The sequence below is a fragment of the Pollicipes pollicipes genome, unplaced genomic scaffold (genome assembly GCF_011947565.3).
Source record: "Pollicipes pollicipes isolate AB1234 unplaced genomic scaffold, Ppol_2.1 Scaffold_4219;HRSCAF=4965_pilon_pilon_pilon, whole genome shotgun sequence".
Taxonomy (NCBI): Eukaryota; Metazoa; Arthropoda; class Thecostraca; order Pollicipedomorpha; family Pollicipedidae; genus Pollicipes; species Pollicipes pollicipes.
Window position 1 is genome coordinate 25,386,678 of NW_023596448.1, and position 22,361 is coordinate 25,409,038.

General features: G+C 51.1%; 2 protein-coding genes and 1 long non-coding RNA gene across 3 annotated transcripts in view; 2 read left to right on the top strand and 1 right to left on the bottom strand.

The window, feature by feature from the left end:
- The window catches only part of LOC119095055 (ER membrane protein complex subunit 1-like), a 6,465-nt gene extending 3,163 nt beyond the window's left edge, over positions 1 to 3,302 (top strand). Inside the window, exons 2-5 of the mRNA XM_037217955.1 lie at positions 327 to 524; positions 1,019 to 1,144; positions 2,493 to 2,726; positions 3,139 to 3,302. Of these exons, the coding sequence (XP_037073850.1) occupies positions 327 to 524; positions 1,019 to 1,144; positions 2,493 to 2,726; positions 3,139 to 3,299 (719 nt within the window). The 3' untranslated portion in view covers positions 3,300 to 3,302. The remainder of the gene's footprint in view (positions 1 to 326; positions 525 to 1,018; positions 1,145 to 2,492; positions 2,727 to 3,138) is intronic.
- A 16,689-nt stretch (positions 3,303 to 19,991) lies between these two features.
- Positions 19,992 to 21,151, top strand: LOC119095404 (uncharacterized). The gene is made up of 2 exons (XR_005093875.1): positions 19,992 to 20,342; positions 20,984 to 21,151. It is a non-coding gene; the product is annotated as an uncharacterized LOC119095404 (long non-coding RNA).
- Positions 21,152 to 21,204: 53 nt separating this feature from the next.
- The window catches only part of LOC119095056 (decapping and exoribonuclease protein-like), a 6,540-nt gene continuing 5,383 nt past the window's right edge, over positions 21,205 to 22,361 (bottom strand). The window contains exon 6 of the mRNA XM_037217956.1: positions 21,205 to 21,235. Coding sequence (XP_037073851.1) covers positions 21,205 to 21,235 — 31 coding nt within the window. The remainder of the gene's footprint in view (positions 21,236 to 22,361) is intronic.

The following is a 22,361-nucleotide window of genomic DNA, read 5'->3' on the forward strand; positions in this document are numbered from 1 at the left end:
GCAGCCTGTGTCCGCATACGTCAGCACCCGCAGCCTGTGTCCACAAACGTCAGTGCCCCGAGCTCTGGCTGCTTCGTCAAAAGGTCAACACGCTAGATATCATAACACGCGTATTGAAATGACGTCTGCCCGACCCACGTTAGTCTAGCGACTTGTGCGTGCCTTGGACGAATAGTCCGGACGGCCCATCGCTGGGACGGAGAGCCAGTGTAAGGACGGCAGGCCGCGGTGTTGTACCAAGCGACACGGCTGGCTCCAACGCCGGGTGACCCCGCACCCTGCAGTGGCGCCACCTCTGTCACGTGCGCGCCGTCCGCCGCCGCCAGACTCGACCAGCCTGTACCTGGTGGACGCCGTCAGCGGCCACCTGGTGTACAGCCACGTGCAGCGGCGCGTGCGCTGTCCGTGCCACGCGGTCCACTCGAAGAACTGGCTGGTGTACTCGGTATACAACGAGCGCGCCCGGCGCACCGAGCTCACCAGCCTGGAGCTGTTCGAGGGCACCGTGCAGGCGAACGCCTCAGGTTAGCGGCAGGGGGCGGGTGGAGCAGGGGAGGCCACGCTGGGGGTCAGTGAGGGCTGTGCGCGGGTCGTGTTAGCTCACCGCGTGTTTGCAAGGCGAGGGGTTTGTGGTGAAGGCTGGGAGCACTGCGGCACTGGAGGCTGTGTAGCGCCCGGGGGTGGGCGTTGACGCTGGGTGTGGCCTGATGTTGGTCGTTCGCCCGGATGGTGGGACTGGGAGGCTTCCACTGCACCCAAGCCCATCGAGCCCGCCTTTTCTCCGCCTTATCCCCGTGTGGTAACGAGTTCAAGCCATCGCGACACAAACTCGCGGAGAGGACTGCGACGCGGCTGTGTTGCCCAACACTCGCACCCACGAGGCTGCGGTCAGGGGTCGAATCGCAGGCACCCCGAACTACGAAGGCGTGGGGCGCGGCCTGGCCGCCTGCCCGATCACACCCGCGCGATCGCCGCCGGGGGTGTGGCGCCGCTGGACCGTTCGCCGCGCCTGCCGCAGCGTTCTCGTCGCTGGAGGCGCCGCCGCAGCCCATGGTGGAGAAGCAGAGCTTCATCTTCCCCACGCAGATCGAGGCGATGCGCGAGACCATCACCGAGAAAGGCATCACCACCAAGTTCGTCTTGTGTGAGTTGGCTGCTGCTGTGGACTTCTGCCCGCCTCGGGGCTATCGCCCTTGTTCTTAATCAGATGAGTGGTAGGAGAATCGCCTCATTGAATGTGGTGTATTGACTGTGGAACCTGTCTCTTCCCATGTACACTTTTTGTGAGAAGGCGGCCTATAGGCCCTTCTCACATGGAAGATGGACGCCTATTGCCTCACGCCTATGGAAGGCGCCTATAGGCCGGCCTTTTCTACCTTGTCCGCGTGTTCTCATCGGGGCGTTGTCCTACTCGCAAATAGCTATCGTTGCCATATCGGATAGTATTGTCCTGTGCTGACGTTTCCAGTGGCAGCTGGAAAAGGTGACCTGTTTGAAATCCGATGCCAGATGCCGTACTCCATCCTGTCCTTACGTCACCTGATATCTTCACTTGAGCATGTCTGATCTGTATATATCCGTACTCGGTGTTTTTGTTTGCGTTAACTGGGTCATCGCGTGACGTAATAATCGTGACGCCATGACGTCTGTTCCTTTCAATCGCGATAGCCTGCTGTGGTCCTGTGTGATCCAATGACCGAATTACAGCTTTAACTCCGGTCGGTGACTGTCGTGCTCTCGGCCCCCCACGACTCCGCTTGCAGTGGTCCTGCTAACCACCTCCCCACGAACCATCTCTTGGTCAGTTTGGCCTCCCTCTGCGGATGGTTCTGTCGCTGTGGTTTCGCCGCGTATTACCCGTGCACCGGCCCGTTTGTCTTTTCCGTCTCCGCCGCGTCCGCGTCTGCCTGTGCGGCCCTCTGGACCGAGTCTGGTCAGGGGGGCGGCATCGCTTAGTGACGAGCCGCTCTCTGACGGCCACCGGTCGGCTCGGGGCCCTTCCCACCGGCCTTCCGCACCTCGCCGCCCCAGGTCTTTGTCTTTACTGGGACGGCGTGGCCCTTCGCATCGAGCCGTGCTCCCGGACTTCCCTCCCCACTCCCGGGGTTCCCCTGGCCTTCGGCCGCCCGCACCACGCCCCACCGCCTGGCTTCCCCCTGTCCCCGGGGACGGTCTCCTGGCTTCGGCCCCCTTACCACGCCTCGCTTCCCTGGCTTCCCCCCTCTCCCGGCGGCGGTCTGTCCTGCTTCGGCCCCTTACCACGCCTCGCTCCCTGGCTTCCCCCCTCTCCCGGGGGCGGTCTGTCCTGGCTTCGGCCCCGCGCCACGCCCCGCTTCCACTTCCCTCCCTCTTCCGGGAGACGGTCTCCTGGCTTCGGCCCCCTTACCACGCCTTGCTCCCTGGCTTTCCCCCTCCGGAGGGACGGCCTCTCCGCCGGTCCGCCCCGTCGCGTGCCCCCCCCCCCCCGTGACGCTCCTCCGCCGGTCCGGCAGTCGTGCTGCCCTCCGGCGGTGTGGTGGCGCTGAACCGGGCGCTGCTCGACCCGCGCCGGCCGCTGGCACCCGGTCGGTCGGCCATGGATGAGGGCCTGCCGCCGTACACGCCCGAGCTGCCGCTGCCCACCGTAGCCGTGGTCAACTATAACCAGACGCTGCTGGGCGTGCGCGGCGTGGTCACATCCCCCTCGGGCCTCGAGTCCACCTGCCTCGTGTTCGTGTACGGACTCGGTGAGTGGCAGGAGGCGGCAGCGGCGCAGCGCCGTGCTCAGACGTAGCTGTCGCTTCGGCTTACGTTGGATTAGTCGCGGCGTTTGCAAGCGATGTTTTCAAATTGGTTTTGTGTGAGGGTGTGGGTGTGCGTGCGTGCGTGTGATGTGGGCTGGTTCTGGTGTGCAGGCTGATGGTATTATTCAAGCCAAGTCGAGAGGTGAACATACCAAAAGACTGATGTTTGCAACGAAACGCTAACATTTCATTTACAAACCCATGGCAAGCGGCCCGCGGGACGTGGGCGGCGATGGGCATGCGTGCCGTGCTCGCGCTCTCGTGACGTCACTGCCGGCCTCCACTGGCGACCGCGCGCCGGTCCCGTCACCGAGCTGACGCTGCCCCCCCCTCCACCCGCCCCGCGCTCCGGCAGACCTGTACCACACGCGGGTATTCCCTTCAAACATGTTCGACCAGCTGAAGGACGACTTCGACTCGACGTTCATCGTGCTGGTGCTGGCCGGCCTGGTGGCCGCCTCGGCGATATCCCGGCGCCTGTCGCAGCGCCGCGCCCTCCAGCAGGCCTGGAAGTAGTCACCCGGACCGCCCGCGGGCGCCCTCCAGCAGGCCTGGAAGTAGTCACCCGGACCGCCCGCTGGCGCCGTCCAGCAGGCCTGGAAGGAGTCACCCGGACCGCCCGCGGGCGCCCTCCAGCAGGCCTGGAAGTGGTCACCCGGACCGCCCGCGGGCGCCCTCCAGCAGGCCTGGAAGTAGCCACCCAGGACGCCCTCCAGTCGGCCTGGAGGGAGTCGCCCTGCCGCCGGCTCGACCGGCGGCGGCGTGCTCTGCAGCAGACCTGGCTTAGTCACCGACTGCGTCACTGTGTCGAGGTCAGACGGCGGGGCAGCGTGCTGCCTGCCGGCGGGTCTGACGGTGAGTCGCCGCTCCGGGGCCGCGTCGGCGGTACCCCTCCGCTCCGACGCGTCCGGCTGTGGAGACCGGCTTTGGGACGAGTGTCACTCGGCGGCAGTGGACCCGGAGCGGGCGCCGACCGCGGGGCAGCGGCAGCGGCTGAGGAGCTCATCACGGCCAGATCAGAGCGCCGGGAGTCTGTGCTGAGCTGGGCTGGTGCTGAGCTGAGCTGATGCTGAGCTATGCCGGTGCTGAGCTGGGCCGGTGCTGCGGGCTCACAGCTCGCGCCAGGCCGGCGCGTTGGCGGAGTGCGGTGTCGTTGCGGGCGGAGTGGACGACCCGGCTGCTGGCCATACGACGCGTGGTGCCGGGGCCGGTCGAAATCCGGCCAACGGAATCGTGCCGGTTAGGGGTGAATGGTCTGGGATGGGGTAGTGAATGGGGCTCGTGTTGACCGACACTCATTGCTAGTTCATAGCGCGATTACGGTTGATTTTGCTCAAGTCATCCGGCGACGGCTTGGGCGTGAATGTGCGTATGTGTGTGTTACTAAGTTGCGAGGGTTGTGTCGTGATTTTCATGTTTGCCAGCATGTATTTCCTGGCGTTGAGTTCGACATCGGTGCAATTTTAGGTGGCGTGGGTGCGTTTTCCGGGGCAAGTATGGTCTTTAATTGGTGTGTGTCGCGCCTCTTACGTGGTGTGCGTTTCGTGTCCCGTTCATCCTCAGTTATTGTGATTCGCAGTGCGTGGCGCCCTGCATACACGTCACGTGTAAAATATAACCTGGAGATGTTGTAGTGCTGTTGTGCAAACGCTTCTCCTCGCGTGCTGTTCGGTAGGATTTCGTGGGGGTAATTTGAAATTTTTGACATTTTGAGAAGTGCCGTAAATATTCTCTGACTTGCCGTGGCGTGAGCTAGCCCGAGCTCGCTGTTACGAGTTTCGGGTAAGTCGTCTGAGGAGAAAATATAGAATCTGCCAATGGACATCAGTTGGGCGCCGCTGTCGCACAAGGCATGTGCCGTGTGTAAAAGCAAGTACGTGTATCAGCTTATGCGTAGACTTCTCTGCTGTTGGAATTCGCACGCAAAATAGGCCGCATTGTACAGCGGACCCCAGATTGGCAGACTCGGTTGTCGAATTTCATTGGCATTTACTCATCGACGATGTAAGGGTGTTGCGAGCTTATATCATGATTAAAATAGCTTGAAAAGGTCGTTTCAATTTGAGCAGTATGGTTACATTTCAATATTTATTCTCGGTTTGATGTTATATATATATTGGTTCCACCACATAAAACCGCAACTTCTCATGGCCTTCTCCCCACTCTTGCGCAAAAGTAGAAAAGCCTGCAACCGTATTCGGCCAAAGGGGAGGAGCCAGACTGAACGTGCCTCCCGCAAGGGCTCTGACTTCAATTAGAGCAGGAACCAGCAACTCCTCGGCCCCAGCTTCCAGTTTTACTATGTATACCGTGCCCCGCTTTGCCCCACATGAGCGGCGACGAAGCTCTGGGTGCTGAGGTGGCCGCCTAGAGGGTCAGTATTGGCAACCGGCAGCACTCTTGTTTGGCCTGGACTGGGCGACCTGTGCGGCTCCGTGTCGACTCCGCGCGCGGATAGTCGCTTTGCCAGGCGACGTCTTCGTGCTCTGTGACAACGAAAGGAAACCTGGGAATTTGTGGTTAGTGTTCACTTTGACACTTCGAAAGGGTCCTGTGCCAGTCGGGGCCCCCCTAGTTCCGCAGGAGGGGGGGGGGGCTCCATCCCGATTTCAGCCCGGGCGCATTGAGTCGAACGGGAGTCTATGTGGCAATTACTGGCCCACCTGCGGCGATCAGAGATATTGTTGCACCATTGAGGGTTCGCGCGTCAATCCGAAGAGAGCTGCGGGGATCAGAAGGCCTCCCGGGTCAGGGAGGTATATAACGTGATATGTTGAGTCCCCCTCCAAGGCCCTTCGGATCGACCAGGGGATCCCACCCCATGTCGCCAGAATGGCAGTTGCAAGCCACCCCACGGTGCGACGGAATGACTCTTCAGTGACTCCCCGCGGTGGGACGGAATGCCTCTTCAGCCCCGACCGGGAACAGAAATGTGCCCCTAGTGTTTTTCTCAAGGGAGACCCTTGCCGGAAAGAAATTAGGGGTCTCATTATTGAAAGGCAGGTAGTGTTAGATAGTGTTCTGGTAGAGTGGGTTGGATCGAGTCCAGAAACGGACCATGTTGAACCATGAAACATGGCCATCCCATGTTTGCCGGAGGACGTCCATTTTTTACAGAACTGATTTGTGAAACTATTCACATAAGAAGGTCTGAGCATGCGCGCCAGCAATCTCGGGAGCAAGGACAGCGATGGCCTGGGACAGCGATGGCCAAATGATGTTCAAGATGGTCATTTCAGTTCCAAATCTCATGCAAATGTGGAACACACCATTTGAAGGGACCACTGCCCTATCTTTAGTTGCAATGTTCAAAAACTGCGGTACGCTATCCTGGCTCCTCTAATGTCCCTCATTATGACTGCAACCTTTCTTATATGCTGAAATACTAGCTGCAGTTTTCGCCTTCCGATACATGGCTTCCGGTGTGGATCTTATGCGGGCGACGGTGCGATGGTCGTATTTTGCATCAGGGCAGTGTCCAAGAATAAGTCTAAAAGAGTGACAATATTTCGGTTATTTGAGAATTGTTCGAGTTCATAACCTGACGGTTCAGATCGGGATGTTCTGCTCGTGAGAAAAACTAAATGGCGCATTTCCACCAAAGTAGTGATCCGAGCAATAATTCGCTTGCTTGATGACGAACACTGCGGGCTACAGCTCTTCCCGCACGAAAGAAATTCGTTGGCTCGGACTAATCCATGTGTAGCACTGGGTTGGATTGGTAAGCTCCAAATAACATGGATTAGGATTAGATTGCATTTGTAGTATGACCATAAACATACATTACTACACATTGGAAAATGTAATACCAGTCTGAGAAACGGTAAGTAATATTGTTTCACAGGTCTGAATTTTTGGGTTAGATTACGCAATGCACGATTAGTGATGAGCGCTGCGCACTCACTTATAGCTAACGTCGTAGCATATTTTATGCAAACCAGACGTCACCACATCTGATTTTAAAAGCGTGAAGAAAACGGATTGATAGTTCACTGTGTTCATAATCGGCAATGCAGAGACCCAGTTCAATGCAATTTAGCTATGAACTCATTTTATGTCTAATGCGACAACCAAGCTTCGTAAGCCCCCTAGCTTCAGTAGGCACTTTTCCATCGGCTCCCATCAATCAGATATCAGCGCCTGGGGCGTGATCTCCCTGGGGCGGGCTCAAAGCTGCCCCACCTGCCGCCACGGGTTCGCGGGAGCCGCCTGCCGTTTGGTTCTACCGCCGAAAGGGATGGTACATCTCGCCCCGGGGCAGGGCATGACTCTGCGCCCAACCTTTCCAACGGACAACCTGTCTGGCTCTCTCCCGAAGGCGGGACACCCGCCGAAGGCACGCATGTTATGTTGCGCATTCCGTCACCAAGGAGGTGGCCAGGTCTCTCCCGCACGGGAGTCAAAAGTTGAAACGTTTGCCGTAAATATGCAAGTACTTGCGCATGCGTGACTAGCTGTAATTCAACGGGAGAAAGTTTCGCCGTCAGGCACATAACCTAAAACAATCCTCATATGATCACTGCATTGCAATCACTGGTTTGTGTAGTCGCTGAGCACGAGACCCGATTTACTTGTTAACAGTCATACGTTGACAGCATTTGGAGATTCAATGCATCTCAGTGAAGCACCTCAAAAAGAGAGGGTGTATTCGTAAGATCGATGATTTAAAAACGAAGATATCGCGTGACAAATAGGCTGACATTCACAACAGCTTTTGCCCATCTACATATACCTACATTTATATATATATATACACATTTTTATATATACTATATATATATACTATATATACAATGAACTATATATATATAGATAGATGGAAATATATATATATATATATATATATATATATATATATATACATATATACATATATATATATATATATATAAGTATATATATATACATATATATATATATATATATATATATATATATATATATATATATATATATATCTGCATGCAATATGTTCCTTGAAACTTTTATTACGCATTCCTCTTCAATAATTACGCATCTCTTGATTTCGCTGATCTTGCAGGATTACCTACGCATCTAACCTTTTGATGTCATGCCTCCTGTGCTTAAAGAGCGTACAGATAAAAGGTTGTCAATACCAGACATCAGTGGGTAGAGGAATATTTGAGCAAGACCTTGCTGGCTGCTTTGAACAGGAAAATGTCTGTCAAGAAATCGACAAACACATTTTCTGCACCCCGTGTGGCCCTCTTGTCGTGCGCTGCACGTGACGACAAACCAGTTGGGACGATGAAGAGTGCAGAGAGGGGAACTCTTGTGACCACAGGGATATGCCCCAGCACCGACGGCAGCCACGTCCCACCTGCGCTGGTATTTCCAAGAGCAAAGCTGGTCGGCCGGTTGATCAAAGGAGCACCCCCGCTACGCCATCCAGCAATGTGTTACCAAACGGGTGGATAAACACAGATGCATTCGCCAAGTGGCTCGGACATTTCATGCGATATACGGGTTGCGTCAAAGACAGAAAGGTTTGTTTGGAGATAGATGATCGCTCGCTGGATGTTTAGAACCGAGCCCAAGATAGCGGTATGACAGTTGCTACACCGTGCGGTCACTTCAGCCACACACTGCAGCCTCTTGACGCTGGTGTCTTGTCGGTGGAACAAACCTCTGATGCTGTTTTGGAGGGCTGAGTGGCTTCCGATCCCTGCGTAGAGTCCTACTCTATGAACCCCATAGAAACTATCCTCATAGAGTCATACTCCGGTCATACTCTATAGAGTCATACTCTATGAGGTTGCCGATTCGAAGGCATTCAAGAAACGTGGCATATGGCCTCTCAAAAATCGTTGCGGCTTATTGAAAGGCAACAGTTGCCTTATCCACAACAGCTAAGGGAAAACACTGTGCTTTGTTCGAAATATATGAAGCTGCAAATGCAGCGACTGACAAATATATTACAGCACCCTCAAGTTACCCAGCCAGTATTGCCCAATCTTCTTGTGCTACAGCGAGATGAGACTGACTTATATTGACACCGCAACGAGATGAGAATGATTGATACTGACGAAGCAAAGCCAAAACAGACAACGGACATGACGACCGCCCGTTAATAAAAGTGCGGGTAAAATGTGCGCTTAAATACTCAATTTTCATGTGCTGTTTGTACAGGGCCCAGAAGCTGGGATTGGGAGGGCAAAACTACCGTCGTGGGACGTCATTTGGACATTGGGGAGGGGCTGTGGCGCACCCAAAAAGGATGCAGATTGACACCTCTGCTGTGAAATATAATAACTCTTCCGAATAGGCCGTCAAAGTTCATCTATTCGTCTCGCCTACGACTGAGCCTCTGACAAGTGCACTTAGTGTGATAGAAATGTGGCTCACAGGGACTAAGTTTACAGGACTAGGGTTTACAGCACCACGATTTACGCTTGTTTCCGTTTTATCATCCTTCCGCTTGCGAAAGTTGCCCGAAATAAATATTATCTATTACGAACCTTTCCCATCACAAGCTTTGCCTACCGACCTTCGCCTACGAGCGTCTTCCATCGCAGATCTTTAACGTTACGAGTCACGTGGAGTCAAGTGAAGACATGCTGCTCCCGCTAATAATAATGTTGATGCATTTCATACTCAAGCGTATTTACTGATCACTAGACAAATGTACAATGAACTCTGCGTATGGTGTTGTAATTCTCAGTCTGAGGCTATGAGTAAGTTCGATCTGAGGCTCGCGGAGGATTTTTTCAGTGAATCACGAAAGAGCCACATTTTGCCTACTGGCGCACGGAAGTGGCGCAGTTTAAACCGCAGTCCACACGTATCACCACCTTTAAGCACTCAAGTGTTTTGTTATTAAACAGGTTGCGTTTCGTCCAGTGAGGAGCTGTTCTGTTGTGTTTCGCCCAGTTCCCTACTCCAAATCATCGGTGCCGGAGTTTGCGAACTGTGGTCAGCCCTCGGCGCCCGCCAGAGGATCACTGCACAGGGCTTTTGCATGTATGAAGGCCATCGCACCCTCCGACCACCACATCGCCCGGTCAGGTCCGAGAAAGCCTCGCCCTCGCTGCGGCCGGTGGTGCAGCGGGTACTCCCCGTCTCCTACCTGATTCTCCAGCTTTCGCACCACCGCAGCTCCAGGTGCCGAGAAAGCGGACGGAAAGGCCGCAGCTGCAGGCGTTTATTCGGGGAATGGCAGATTGTGCCCGCACTAAGCCAGAGCAGGCGCGCAGTAAGGCTGTTGCGTCGTACTGGGGCAGGTGCAGTGGAGCTCGGAGGGCCGCAGAAGCGGCAGCGTTCCAGGCGCGCTCGAGCCAGGCGTTCTAACAGCGGTGCTTTGTTGGCTGAGTTGCGGTCAAGTTATAGTTTCGTATTTGGTGGTGGGGGGGGGGGGGGGGGGGGGAGGAGGACTTCAGCGTCCTCTAATCTGGCTTCTACCTCTCTATTTTTGAGGAGAACGTAGGCCAAATCCGAGGAGAAACCAGTTTGTTTGCGTATTTTGTTAGCATCGCTTCCGATGTTTGTCCCGGTAGCTCAGTTGGTTAGAGCGCCTGTATTCCGATCCATCCACCGATGGCAGGGTGGGTTCGAGTCGCTTTAGGGCGCTCGCTATTTGCCCTTGGCAGGTGTGGCATGCGGCCGGTGGCAGCGGTCGCATTAAATGTCAGTTGACGTCAGTGGGCAGAACGGACCGCGCCGAGCATTGCGGCACGTTACGCTTTCGCCACCAAATCCTGCCGCTGCCTGGAATTGTGCGATCGGATGGTGTGGGCCAGGGCTCACACAACAAACGCTGCTTAGCGTGGGCGCTGATCCCAGAAATCCATCCATTTAACACCTTGCGAAATTCATCCATCATCCATCACCTTGCGAAATTACGCCCCTAGTCACAGTACAACGACCGGTGACGTAGGACACACGTTGATCAAAAGTCAACGACCGGGTTCAAATTCGCTGACATATTGTAGTCTCGTGAGCAACAGCTAATGTGGCGAAATATTATTCGAAATGAAAAGATGGCCATCGAAAATAAAGAACGAGCTTGCTGCACCGGACCGGTTGGTCTGATCAGCGGCACCTCACACAAGCCACAGGCCTCCACATCCTTAGACTTGGCACGTGCAGTTATCGGCGCGACAGGTATGAAGCGGACCACGAGTTCTGTCGACAAATCAGACGTAAAAGTTTTATCCCAGCGAAATCACGCGAAGTTACCGCGAAAACTTCCGTTTCTAATCTGCACTTTTTGTAATCGAATTAAAGCGAGCAATTCTGCTGTCCAAAGGCAATATTTCACGTGCTCATTTTTGGCCACTGATTTCCTTTCTCAAGGTGAATTCAGTTATTATGTTATTAGTTGAATTTTTTACACCCTTTTACCTAAAAGACTGAAAATTTTAACTAATTGTTTCCGCAATGGAGCTGAGCTTGAGAAGATCAATCAAATGACAGAAAAACGCAAGGTGACCAAAAATAAACATATCGAGTCTTACCTTTGGACGACAGCATTGATATGGATGGTCTAAGCCTAAGCTTCAGCTCTAGCAAAAGCAAAGCCAACGGTGAGCCCTCCCCCCCCCCCCCGCCAACCCTTTGGAGCCTAAATACACGCAGAACCTGCAAGTGAAAGCTCGAAATTGCACAAATTTGAACGGTTTATAACAACTGTTCCAGTTTTTCCTACATTCCTGATCTTGGGTGTCAATTTTTATCAATTATTGAAGGGCTTAACCGACGGCCCGACATTCTAGCCCCCTCCCCGCTGTTCTTTTGTTACCGGATCTAGCCCACTTTATTTTGATTAAACGCAATATATGCTTTTTATTTTTGTATAATTTATAAGTCTTTAAAATTAAGCAGCATAGAAGCCATGTGGGGTTGGATCCAGGGAGCAGACACTGGACGCACGCGTTTCTCTGATAGACACGTGAAGGTGCCCCTTTAGAGGTAACCTTAAGGCATCGATGACGCTCTTCTATGGCGGTCATGGGAGGCGGCACGCATTTTGGTTGTAGGGGACGGGGACGAGGTTAGCCACGAAGGACTGAAATCATCCCCATATTCCAGAGCTTTTCACTTTAACCTCAGAAACCATTGTGTGTCTTATGGCGCTAGGTATGTGTAGTCTGTTGCATCGTTTATCCGCTCAGCCGTTACGATTTTTATCTTGTGGTGAGAGCAGCCATGACGTCTTGTTATGAGAGTGATACGAGACGCCATTTGGCAGAAAGATCAAAGGAGAAAGTCTTTGTGTTATGATCGTATTTTCTATCCACGTTTTTTTGTAGCCTTCCAGCCAAGAGCATTGGAGGCCAAGCTAACATTGGGCAGGCCCAACACAAGATTGAGCGGGCCAGGGCCCCCACAAAAGAATACAAATCGACACCCGTGTTCAGCATGTTTGAACTGCACAACTAGCATGCCTTTTTGACCCTGGGTTAGTTTATCGTACTGCCTGATTGTTTTCGCACTATTCAGTAATGTTCAGAGTTCTTTTGACCGAAACAAGTTGCATTCACTGCGATATTCCGCCGCGACGAGTTAACGGATAAATAAACAAAACGGGCGAATATTAGCACCGAAAAAACGTGACCAGTTTACTTCACCCACGTTCAGAAGAAAACTTGAAACGTGCCGATCTCCACTTAGTGGTGGATAGGATGTCTTTTGTTTGTCACTGGCAAATTTTCGAACACTCTGAATTTTCGTCTGAAGACAAATACATTAGCAACCGCTACATTCTATTTATAAACGCGATAAACCACACCAAAAGAGATGAATGAATGCAATGCGTCATGAACATCAAACATTTTCATTTCGGGAGTCATATTTGCACTACGTTTGCTGACCGTGTCAAAGGTTCTCGTAGCTAGGATATAGGTCTTAGTGCACGAGTGGCCTGAGTGACGGGCTTAAGACCGATGAGCACGTCGGTTTTGCAGAGTTTACTCCAGGTGCACAGACAGAGCCTCGGCAAGGGAGGGGGAGGCGGGGGGCACAGGCTTGACAAAGGGCATCCTAACACTGAGAGACACCTCCTCCTTCCGACATTGCCGGATGTGGCTCGTTTCTTAATAACGGCATGTTTTTCTTCAATCTTTTTACTTTTACCTTCTGTAACTGGAACAGAATCCAGCAGCTACCGCGAGATCCATCCTGCCTGAATGTTATGGTCAACAAACTGAAGAAATCATGCTTGAGGCGATTGTATGTGCTAAATCACCGGCGCTCTCCATTTAATAATGGGTTAGTGAACTCTTTATAATTCGATAGAACTCAGAAGCTTTGTCAAAATTCTTATCTGGGTCCTATACAATATTAAGAACTCCACGAATGAAGATTGTAGGCCAAATGGGTCAACAGTTTAAATCAACATGGCTAAGCCATGGTTGTCTGGATATGTTCAACATTTAGACAAAATTGATGAATGATACGGTCTGTGTAACATAGTTTCGAACATCCGCACTTGCAAATCTTAGCAACAAAACCTCGAGACCAGGCGTTGTGGTCTTCTCATGCCGCGTAGCCTCGGCTCGGCGACGGTGGACCGTGACCAGCGGGTGCACGAAAATAATAATAACACTTTGAACCAAATGTCCTTAAGCATTCCAAGACATAACATTTTACAGTTAAGAGAAAGTCCGGGCGTATATTTTACCTGTGCAATTTTTAGATTGATGATAACAGATTGGCCTTTACAGCACCGCGAAGTGGTGCTGGAATCAGGTGGTGGAACTATATGAGCAAAAGTAAAATTTTTTCTTTCCGTGTAAATGTTCTTGTTAATCTGTCAAGAGGATAACCTCAAAGCTGTGAAAAAGATAAGCCAAATCTCATCTCTGAACTGTACTAATTATTTTCGGAAACCGTTCAGAGCCATCACTTCACGGCGGTCGTTCGAGCTCGCACGGCGCCCACCGACTGGTGTCGTCTTCAGTGGCCAGCACCGCTCGGTTTCACGGAAGCTTCACGGCCATGTCCTTCGGAAATTTCAAGGTTCACGGCCATGTCCTTCGGAAGGCCTAAAAACCTCTAGTTTCTTAGCTGTATGCCCGTAAAAATGCACAGACTATTTAGTGGCTACTATTTCAAGGCCACCCAGACATATTTGACACCGTAATTACGTCAGCCAAGTCCTATCATTCCATTGGCCATGCGGCGATCAAGGCCAATCAAAATGAAATTATTCAGTCGTTCATATATGGCGTTCGTGAGACGATTTCCAGACATGACAGCCGTTTACTGGCTCTCAACCAATGTCGTGCATTATACGATGACGCAATCAAACAATGACGAATTGAGGACATTATTTACTAGATAGAGAAACTGTGATGTCTAGAGTGGCCTTTTCCACTTAGAAGTATACTAATAGTTATAAGTGGGTTTATCTCATCATATCCCATGCTTGCTTCAAAATATTCAAATTGGAAACATTCCATTTAATTGCATTTCCGGCTAACTTGCCTCAAGGTCACTGGAGATCAGCAACAGAGTATTCATCAGAACTACAGTGACGCAAATAACAACTGTGGCGTGTGTTCGTCATCTTGCAATCGAGCTTTCTGAATCTCATTCACAATCTACTCAGATTCTGGTTACCTAAGTTGGTGTTCCCGATATTAAAAGGCCAGGTATGGTATGCTCATTATTTGTTTGCCAATCAAAAATAGAGTTATTTTGCTGCCAAGAAATGACTATCACAAGCAGACATGAAACTGCCATTTCGCACCGCATAGAGATATATTGGTATATAGGTGATCAATTCCACGACAAATTAAGCCGTGAAGGAGCCAAAATAAAACCTCACCTTTGATTTCGCTAAAAATCTCAGTGTGGGGTTATCTCCCAAGCCCGGATTTATATGTGCCATTTTTAGAAAGATTAGAGCAACGATTGAGGAGTTATAGCCTCAGGCATTCTTGTAGGTCAACCAACATGGGGCACTTTGAGCGTTCATAACTCCAGTAGGTTCATTTTAATATTACGCAACTAAACACCACTCAGCTGGCAATGATCTAATGCCACTTTTGACTATCTTTTAAAATTTGTGCATACTAACTTTCAAAACCGAAACCTCATGATGTAAATCACCACGTGGCATTTTTTAACATTTTGGCCATTGACAAAGCTACTTTTCGAAGCACGGAAATTTACGGCAATGACCAATCTACCAAAACTAACTTTAAAGAGAGTTGGGGTTTTCCTTCTGAAAGTTGCAATTTTCGTTACAAACCTGAAATGTATGGCCTATCTTATTCTGTTTCGATAGATGATACAAAGTACGGGTTGGAACGTAATAGCCATGGACGTAGGAACGAGGTGGGGGCAGGGGGCCATGCCCCCCCCCCCACTTTTAAGGCGGGGGGCCAGCAGAGTTCTGCCCCCCCCCTTACTTTTCAGATTGCGGTTGAACGTTTGCACCACATTTAAATATACATGCCAATTTACCCAGTTCACCAGCCATGTTCCTCAAGATGCGTCATCTTTTTCGTTTGCTTATTGGCCATCGCTTAGCGTTACAGCCGCAGGCCGACGCCACGCGGCCGATAGAGGCTGCAACGTCAGGCGTTCAGGCTGTTGTTGCTATGGCGTGCGAGCGCGTATGTTCAAAACTATATCACCTAATTTTTGTCAGTAATCAATTCTGACTGAATCTTGAACATTTTGAGACGAACATGGACATTAATACAAGCTTAGGATCCCATTTAATCTACGATCTACGTTCAGGGATTCATCAATATCTGTGAAGAAAACAGAAAAACACGGAACTGGAGCCTGTGTGACAATGATTGGACCACCTTTGGCGATCAGGGATGTTGTTGCGTCTATGACTGTTCCTGTGCTGATCCGGGGCGAACTGCGCGGATCAGAGGGCCTCCCGTGTCAGGGAGGGGAACAATGTGATATGATATACCCTCCCAATGGCCTCCGGGTCGACCAGGAAATGCCGCCCCGTGTCGCTAGAATGACAGCCAGAAGACGCTTCGCGATGGGACGAAGTAGCCCTTCAGCTCTTGACCGGAACCGGTGAGGTGCCCTTGGTGTTCTACTCAAGGGGCACCTTGCCTGGAAGGAAATAAGGGGTGTCATTATTGTTGAATAGAGTGGAGGTAGGGTGTTGGTGGTGGAGGTCTGTAAAGACTGTTCTTGGCAACACAATCTGTTTATTTAGTAAATATGCTCCTCGAACGTTCGTGTGGCGCTGAAGTACTGACAACTAGTCGTGCGAAATTGTCGCTTTTTTGTACGCCCGTGAAACTGGTCTTTATTCAGCAATTTATTTGGCAGCGAGTTCTGATTTCTCTGGAAAAGTGTCAAAGTTAATTATGGCACGAGCGCGTCAAAAATTACCTTTTCTAGTAATATGGCGTGACCTTCTAGGTCACAAGGTAGATGACAGGACGGGAAACTCAATATCATTCAAAAATTACTGGAAAAATCTTAAATTTGCGAACATCCAATTTTTATAGGCGCAACAACTAGCGTCCATAAAAATATCCTGACCTCTCAAGGCCACCTTTTAAGATCAAACGCAGGCTCAATTTGATTGGATCTCCAACACGGGGAAAAATAAAGTCGGCTGGATATTTTGGATGCGAAGTTCTCTGTCATTTTGTGCCTGAGGCTGAACTTGAGGGATGACCTTGAGAGATCAAGGCTTTTTGACGGACGCTTTTTCTTATATGATGAATATTCTGGTGCCGACAAGTTTAAAATCGGCCAATATTTTTTTTGATATGTACTTTGTGCTTGCAATTGACCTTGAATGGATGACCTTGAGAGGTCTAGAACTTTTAAGCGCACGCTAGTTTCTTCTTTGGTGAACATTCTGATGCTGGTAAGATTAAAATATGTCGGTATATTTTGGTTACATGAAGTTAGCCATCGAATTAACCTAGCTTTTGACCTTAAGCGGTCACATGCTTTAGCAAAATAAAGGTCAAGTTGTGTCATAATTGACCTTGAGGTGTGTTTACAGAGAACTGAGGACTCGTCGCTCAGTAAATCGCTGGACAAATCGCCAAAGCTTCCGTAATTCGAGGAGCAGCTTAACCTTGAATTTCAACTGCAAGAGATCCAAACTTAATGACGGACGCTAGGTCTTGAGGAGTTGAATATTCTGGTGCTTGGAAGCTAAAAGTCGGCTGGTGTTTTTGGTGCCATCGAGTTGCCTATTATCTTAGTCCACATTTGACCTTGAAGGGTAATTTGGAGAAGTCATGAGCCTGAGTGATGAGACTGAGTCATGAGCATGAGTCATGAGACTGAGGCGTTGGAAGCGCTGGTGAATATCCTGATGCCCGAGAAGCTTAAATCGGCCAGTAGTTTTTTTGGTGATGTGGAGTCCCTGTGCTTTGAGCCTGAGTGTGACCTTGATGGATAGCATAGATAGGATAGAGGACAGGACTTTTTGCCGTACGCTAGTTCTTTCTATGATAAATGTTCCGGTGCTGGACAGTTTTAAGCCGGCCAGCGTATTGTTGGTCATCCAAGGCTTCTTACCTTGAGCCTGCGTTTGACCTTGAAGCCAACATTTGATTCGAAATTACCAACCCTGATTAGTAAGGTTTTTTTGTCGAGCACTTGTTACTCTTGTGAATATTTTAATGCTCGGACATTCCAAATCGGCCAGTAAGTTTATGATGATGTGGATTTCCCCTTTCCATTAAGCCTGATTTGACCCTTAAGAATGACATTGAGAGGTCAGGTCTTTTTGACGGACGCTAATACTTTCTGTTGTTAATATTTTGGTGCAGGTATGTTTGAAATCAACCGGTAATTTTTGTGATGTAGAGCTCTACGTCCTTTGAGCGCGCGTTTGACCTTGAAGAATGACCTTGAGGGGTCAGGACTTCTTCATGGACGGTGGTTCTTGCGATTTGGAATATTTTGGTGCTGACAAATTCAAAATCGGTCGGTAATGTTATGGCGATGAGAAGTTCGCCGTCTTTTGAGTTAGCTTTTGAACATTGAGGTCACATGATACTGCAAAATGAATGGCATTCTCGGCCTTCTCGTGCCATATCTGACCTACAGACTTATGTTAAAGAGAAATCGGAGCTTGTCGCCGAATAAATCGTGGACTAAATCGCTAGCCTCACAGATATCTTACCCAGTGCTTCAAAAAATTCGAGAGATGGCAGCACGGTGCGGGAAGTGTTCACTGAGCCAAACGCCGCCATTTGCCCGTGTTTCGGCTTTTTGTGGTGTTCTTGCAGATCTATTCGCGTGTTTGAGATGTTTAATTGTACTTAAATACTCGGTTATGAGTTTCCTCTCAACTTTTTCGATTACAATTCGTATTTCCACAGTGACTAGCGAGTGCAAAAGCTGTGTACAACTTGTCGACATGAGGCAGCGCAAAACGTAATTCATCCGACCCTGTTATCCTCCATCTTGCTTCATCCTGCGTTCTCGCGACACCTCGCTCGCTCGGGGCAGGCTGCATGCGTCAGCCACAGGTGAGTCGAGAGCCCCGTAGGAGGGGGACCCCAACCGGGTACCCAGCGCACATGCGCGGGTTAAAGCTCGGCGGTTGCCCCCCCCCCCCCTTCCAGACGCACACACGTCTGCCGCACCGTAAACCATCTTCGTTCATCCAATAGTCATGAAATGATCATTTCTGGTCGGAAGGGCTCTAATCCAAACAAACAAAAACAACCAAAATATTATTCGTGATTAAAGCTTGTACAGCTTGCTCAGCGTTGTTTAAGAGCTAATTGACGTCGGGCTCTTGTGGAAATCCTGCTCACAAACGTCAGATCTGAACGGGTGGGCGATGTTATTCTTCCTGGTCTTGGACGCCGCCTGGCTCGTGGGGGTAGCAAGATTTGGATGATGTTGCCTTGTGTCATGTATGTCTGAATGACCTTGACGTAGTCACGCGAAATAGTGTGCACATCTTCACGGACGTGTAGCGCAAAGCCTGATAGTTTTAGTTCCTAGGAAGAACAGCACTGCGAACTAGGCGATAAGCCAGCGGAACTATTCCCGACAAGTTACGCTGCGGCTCACCTGCGGTCACATACGGGCTGTATGCGGTCGTTGGGGGAGAACGTCGACAATGCAAGACAAATGATGGACTTCACTGCACACAAAAATTGGCGGATGAGGTTATCGTGAAAAAGGAACCGGAGAGCTTTGGTGATTTTTGGGAGAACTTGTCCGCTAAGTCACACAGTTTCAAAGAACGACTTTTACGGCAACTAAATAAAGACAACAAGCTCAAGAGCATCTCAAAACAACTCTGTGATAATGCCACTTTCTTCAGCATAAGCCATGTATAACCTTTCATATACTGAGAAACGAGAAAAATAACTTTGCTGCGATATTTTTCCAAAACAACGCCTGCTTGTGTGATCATTGATTAGAGTCCAGGGTCGCTTTGAGGCCGCACGTCAACGTCGCGCGCGCGCAAGGGCGCGGAGACGGTGTATAAGTTGGGGGAGCGAACTCAGAAATGTCAAAGTGGGCCCCAAGTCTATATAGTGAGCTCTTACAAGCAAGAATGATCTTCTACAGGCAAGAGTGGGGCCTTCACAGTCAGTAATGGACCCTCCAAATATCAGAATGGGTCCTCTACATCATCACGTCACGTAATTACGTTGTTGTAGTGTCCGCTCCTGGCACACACCGCATCGCGATTTCGTTGCGAGGCGCGACAGTCTGCTGGGATTGCGCTACCTGTCACTGTTCACCAGACGCTTCACTTCAGTCGCGTCACATCTGTCAGTGGAAGAGGCAGCCCCCTTCCCCCCTGCCAATTTGGACTTCAGTCCCCCAACTTTGAGAAGAACGCGAGTCAAATCCGGGAAGAAACCATTTCGGCGTATTTTTGGGAAGGTTTTGCCATTTTTCTCTTCAGCCCCTCTACTGAAATGCATTTCGCGAAACTACGTCCCAGAACACAAACATGGTGACGAGAATGTTTGTGACCCACACACCGATCGCCCCGCTCAGTGTGCGATCCGGCCAGCTCCGTGTTGCTGAGAGCGCGCCCTGCAGCAACCCACCGGCGCGTGGTCGGTCCCATGCAACCGGTCAGCCTTCGGTGAACGCGAATCGAGTTGGAATGGCTAGCGTCACCCGCTCACTGGGCGGTCTGCGCAGCGGCCGATCGGGTCTCTTCTGCGTTCTCCACGAGCTACCGAGCTGGAAAACCACGACAGAGCGTCGCCGCGGGCGTCGGCCGCGCCGGTATAAAGGCGCGGCGGCCGCCGTCGGCCGCATCACAAGCCCATCGGCGAGCCACAGCCAGCGCACAGACAACCGACCGTGTCCGGCCCAGCGTTCCAGCCATGCGTCTGCAAATGACCATTCTCCTGGCGGCGTGCGTCGCCGCCACATCGGGCTGTTTCTACTTCTGCAAGCGGCCGGGGCCAAATGGCGAAGAGGAGCTGTACTGCTGTGACAACAACAAGCCGGGCCGGTGTCCGCCGGTGCGGGACGACTGCCCAGCCTTTGCCAGCTTCAGCGGGCCGCAGTATTGCACCACGGACGGTGACTGCACTGGCAGCATGAAGTGCTGCTACGACAAGTGCGCAGCGAGAACCGTCTGCAAGACGGCCCTGTGATGAGGTCAGTAAGGGGCGGACGACCACAGGGACCCAGGGTCCGGGACCCTGCCCGGGGCGAGCCCCTGGTCAGGGGCGGGGTGACCCTTGATCGCGCGCAGTCCTCAGCCGCCAAAAGCGGTTGAGATGTCCATGTTTTCCTCTCCCCAAACGTATTGTTCGTAACGACCGTGCTCGTCCCCTCACGTGTCTTCGCGCTCGAATTGGGCACTCACGAAATCGCGTGCCTGGCCGTGAGTGACGAGAGTTCATCACCATTTTGTAGTTACTCTTAAGTGTGCGGACCGAGGTCTCCTCGTCTTCTGTCCCCACCTAACAGTAATTGCCGTTCTGTGTTGTGCTGTTCCGCAGTGTCCAGATAAAAATCACGTGTCATCTTGCGAAGGAGCATATCTTGGGTGGTATTGACCGTGCAAGGCATTGCTACATCCATTTTCCATTTTTACAATGTTCATGTTCACCATAATGATGTCAGCTATGAATCCCCAGTACATAAATAGAATCGGGGCCAGTTTGGAACCAGTTCTGCTCGTCACCCCCTACGCCCGCCCTGACACTATCGATGATAATATAGAGTGTTTCGGGGCGCACTATTGCAACAGTGGCCGCCCGCTCCTACTAACCCGGAGTCGGCGGTGCCACCAGGTGCAGTCGGCTGGCGAGCAGGAGGCGGCGGGACACGGCATCTGCCCCGCCCCGGCCCGGGTGCTCACCTCCTCCGTCGGCAGCCACACTGACACCCCGCATACGGTGTCGAACGTGACGTGATGTAACATGGCATCGCTCAATACAATGTCCACGCTTCTTCCCTCACGACGGCTGTGTTGAAACAGTGCTTAACACTGGCCGTATCAGATCATTTGCTCTCATGTGGCGGCTCGGCAGGACAACTGGCTCCTGCCGGCTCATACGGCTAGTGACAAGTACATTGAAACAAATGTAGTCATTCGGTCCACAATGCACCCACGCACGGTGACCACGTGGTTAGCACAGGCCGTATCATCTGATGGTTGGCGGCAAAGGACAAATCCAACACGTATTGCTGCCATCTGCCATCTGCGAACGATTGGATATGAAAGATATGTTCTTGGTCGACACGGCAAAGGCTGATGACATGATCATGTTTGGCCCGGTCTCAACCTACGGCAAAACAGTGAGAAGCTTCCGGGTCCTTATCATATTGTCCAAGGTATAGAATGTCCAAAGGTACAGAATGTTCAAAGTACAGCGTGACCAAGGTACAGAATGCCCAAAGTTCATAATGTCCAAAGCGCACAATGTCCAAAATGAGAAGTAACTTCCAACATGGTGCAGAGTGGACGGGGTCCGTATCATAATGTCCCATGTCCAAAATGTCCAAGTACAGAATGTCCAAAGTACAAGAATGTACAATGAACATATTGTCCAAGGTATAAAATGTCCAAAGACTAAAGCTTACCAAACTATTTTCTAGTAGCGGGCCGCCAGGGTATGAATAATCGCCCTTATTGGCCGGCAGCGTTGCCGCGCCCAGCGCCGTCCCGCGCGCATACAGTCGCACATTACGAAGACCACGCGCGTGAGGCTGGCCAGCCGGATTGCTAGCTTAGTAACAAAATCCATGTCCGCTCCACGACACAATGAAACCGGCTGCAGGTGCCGCGCCGAGCATTAGTCGCCGAGTGCCAAAGTTGAGCCCGGTAAGGTTTGCCTGCATTTTGGGCTGCTAGAAACATTGAAAACAGGCGGAATATGAAATGGAATTATAGCCGCTCTATGCTGAAAATATAATTGTCGAAATCGATACCAGCAGTGGGCAATTCTGGACGCCGATCTTGACTGTTCGATTGTCAGTATGATGCAGATATCATAAGTCCGGGTTGATAAGCTTAAACAATTTCAAATAGCAAATAAGTTCGAGGTAATAATCGTTTCCAGCATCATACACCAGCATTGTGGTCACTATGGGATGGGTTTTCAGCAATAGCAAGCTAACATCAAAAATGTTTCGTGATCAGTAGTGATTGTCGTTGAAGGGGGGTGA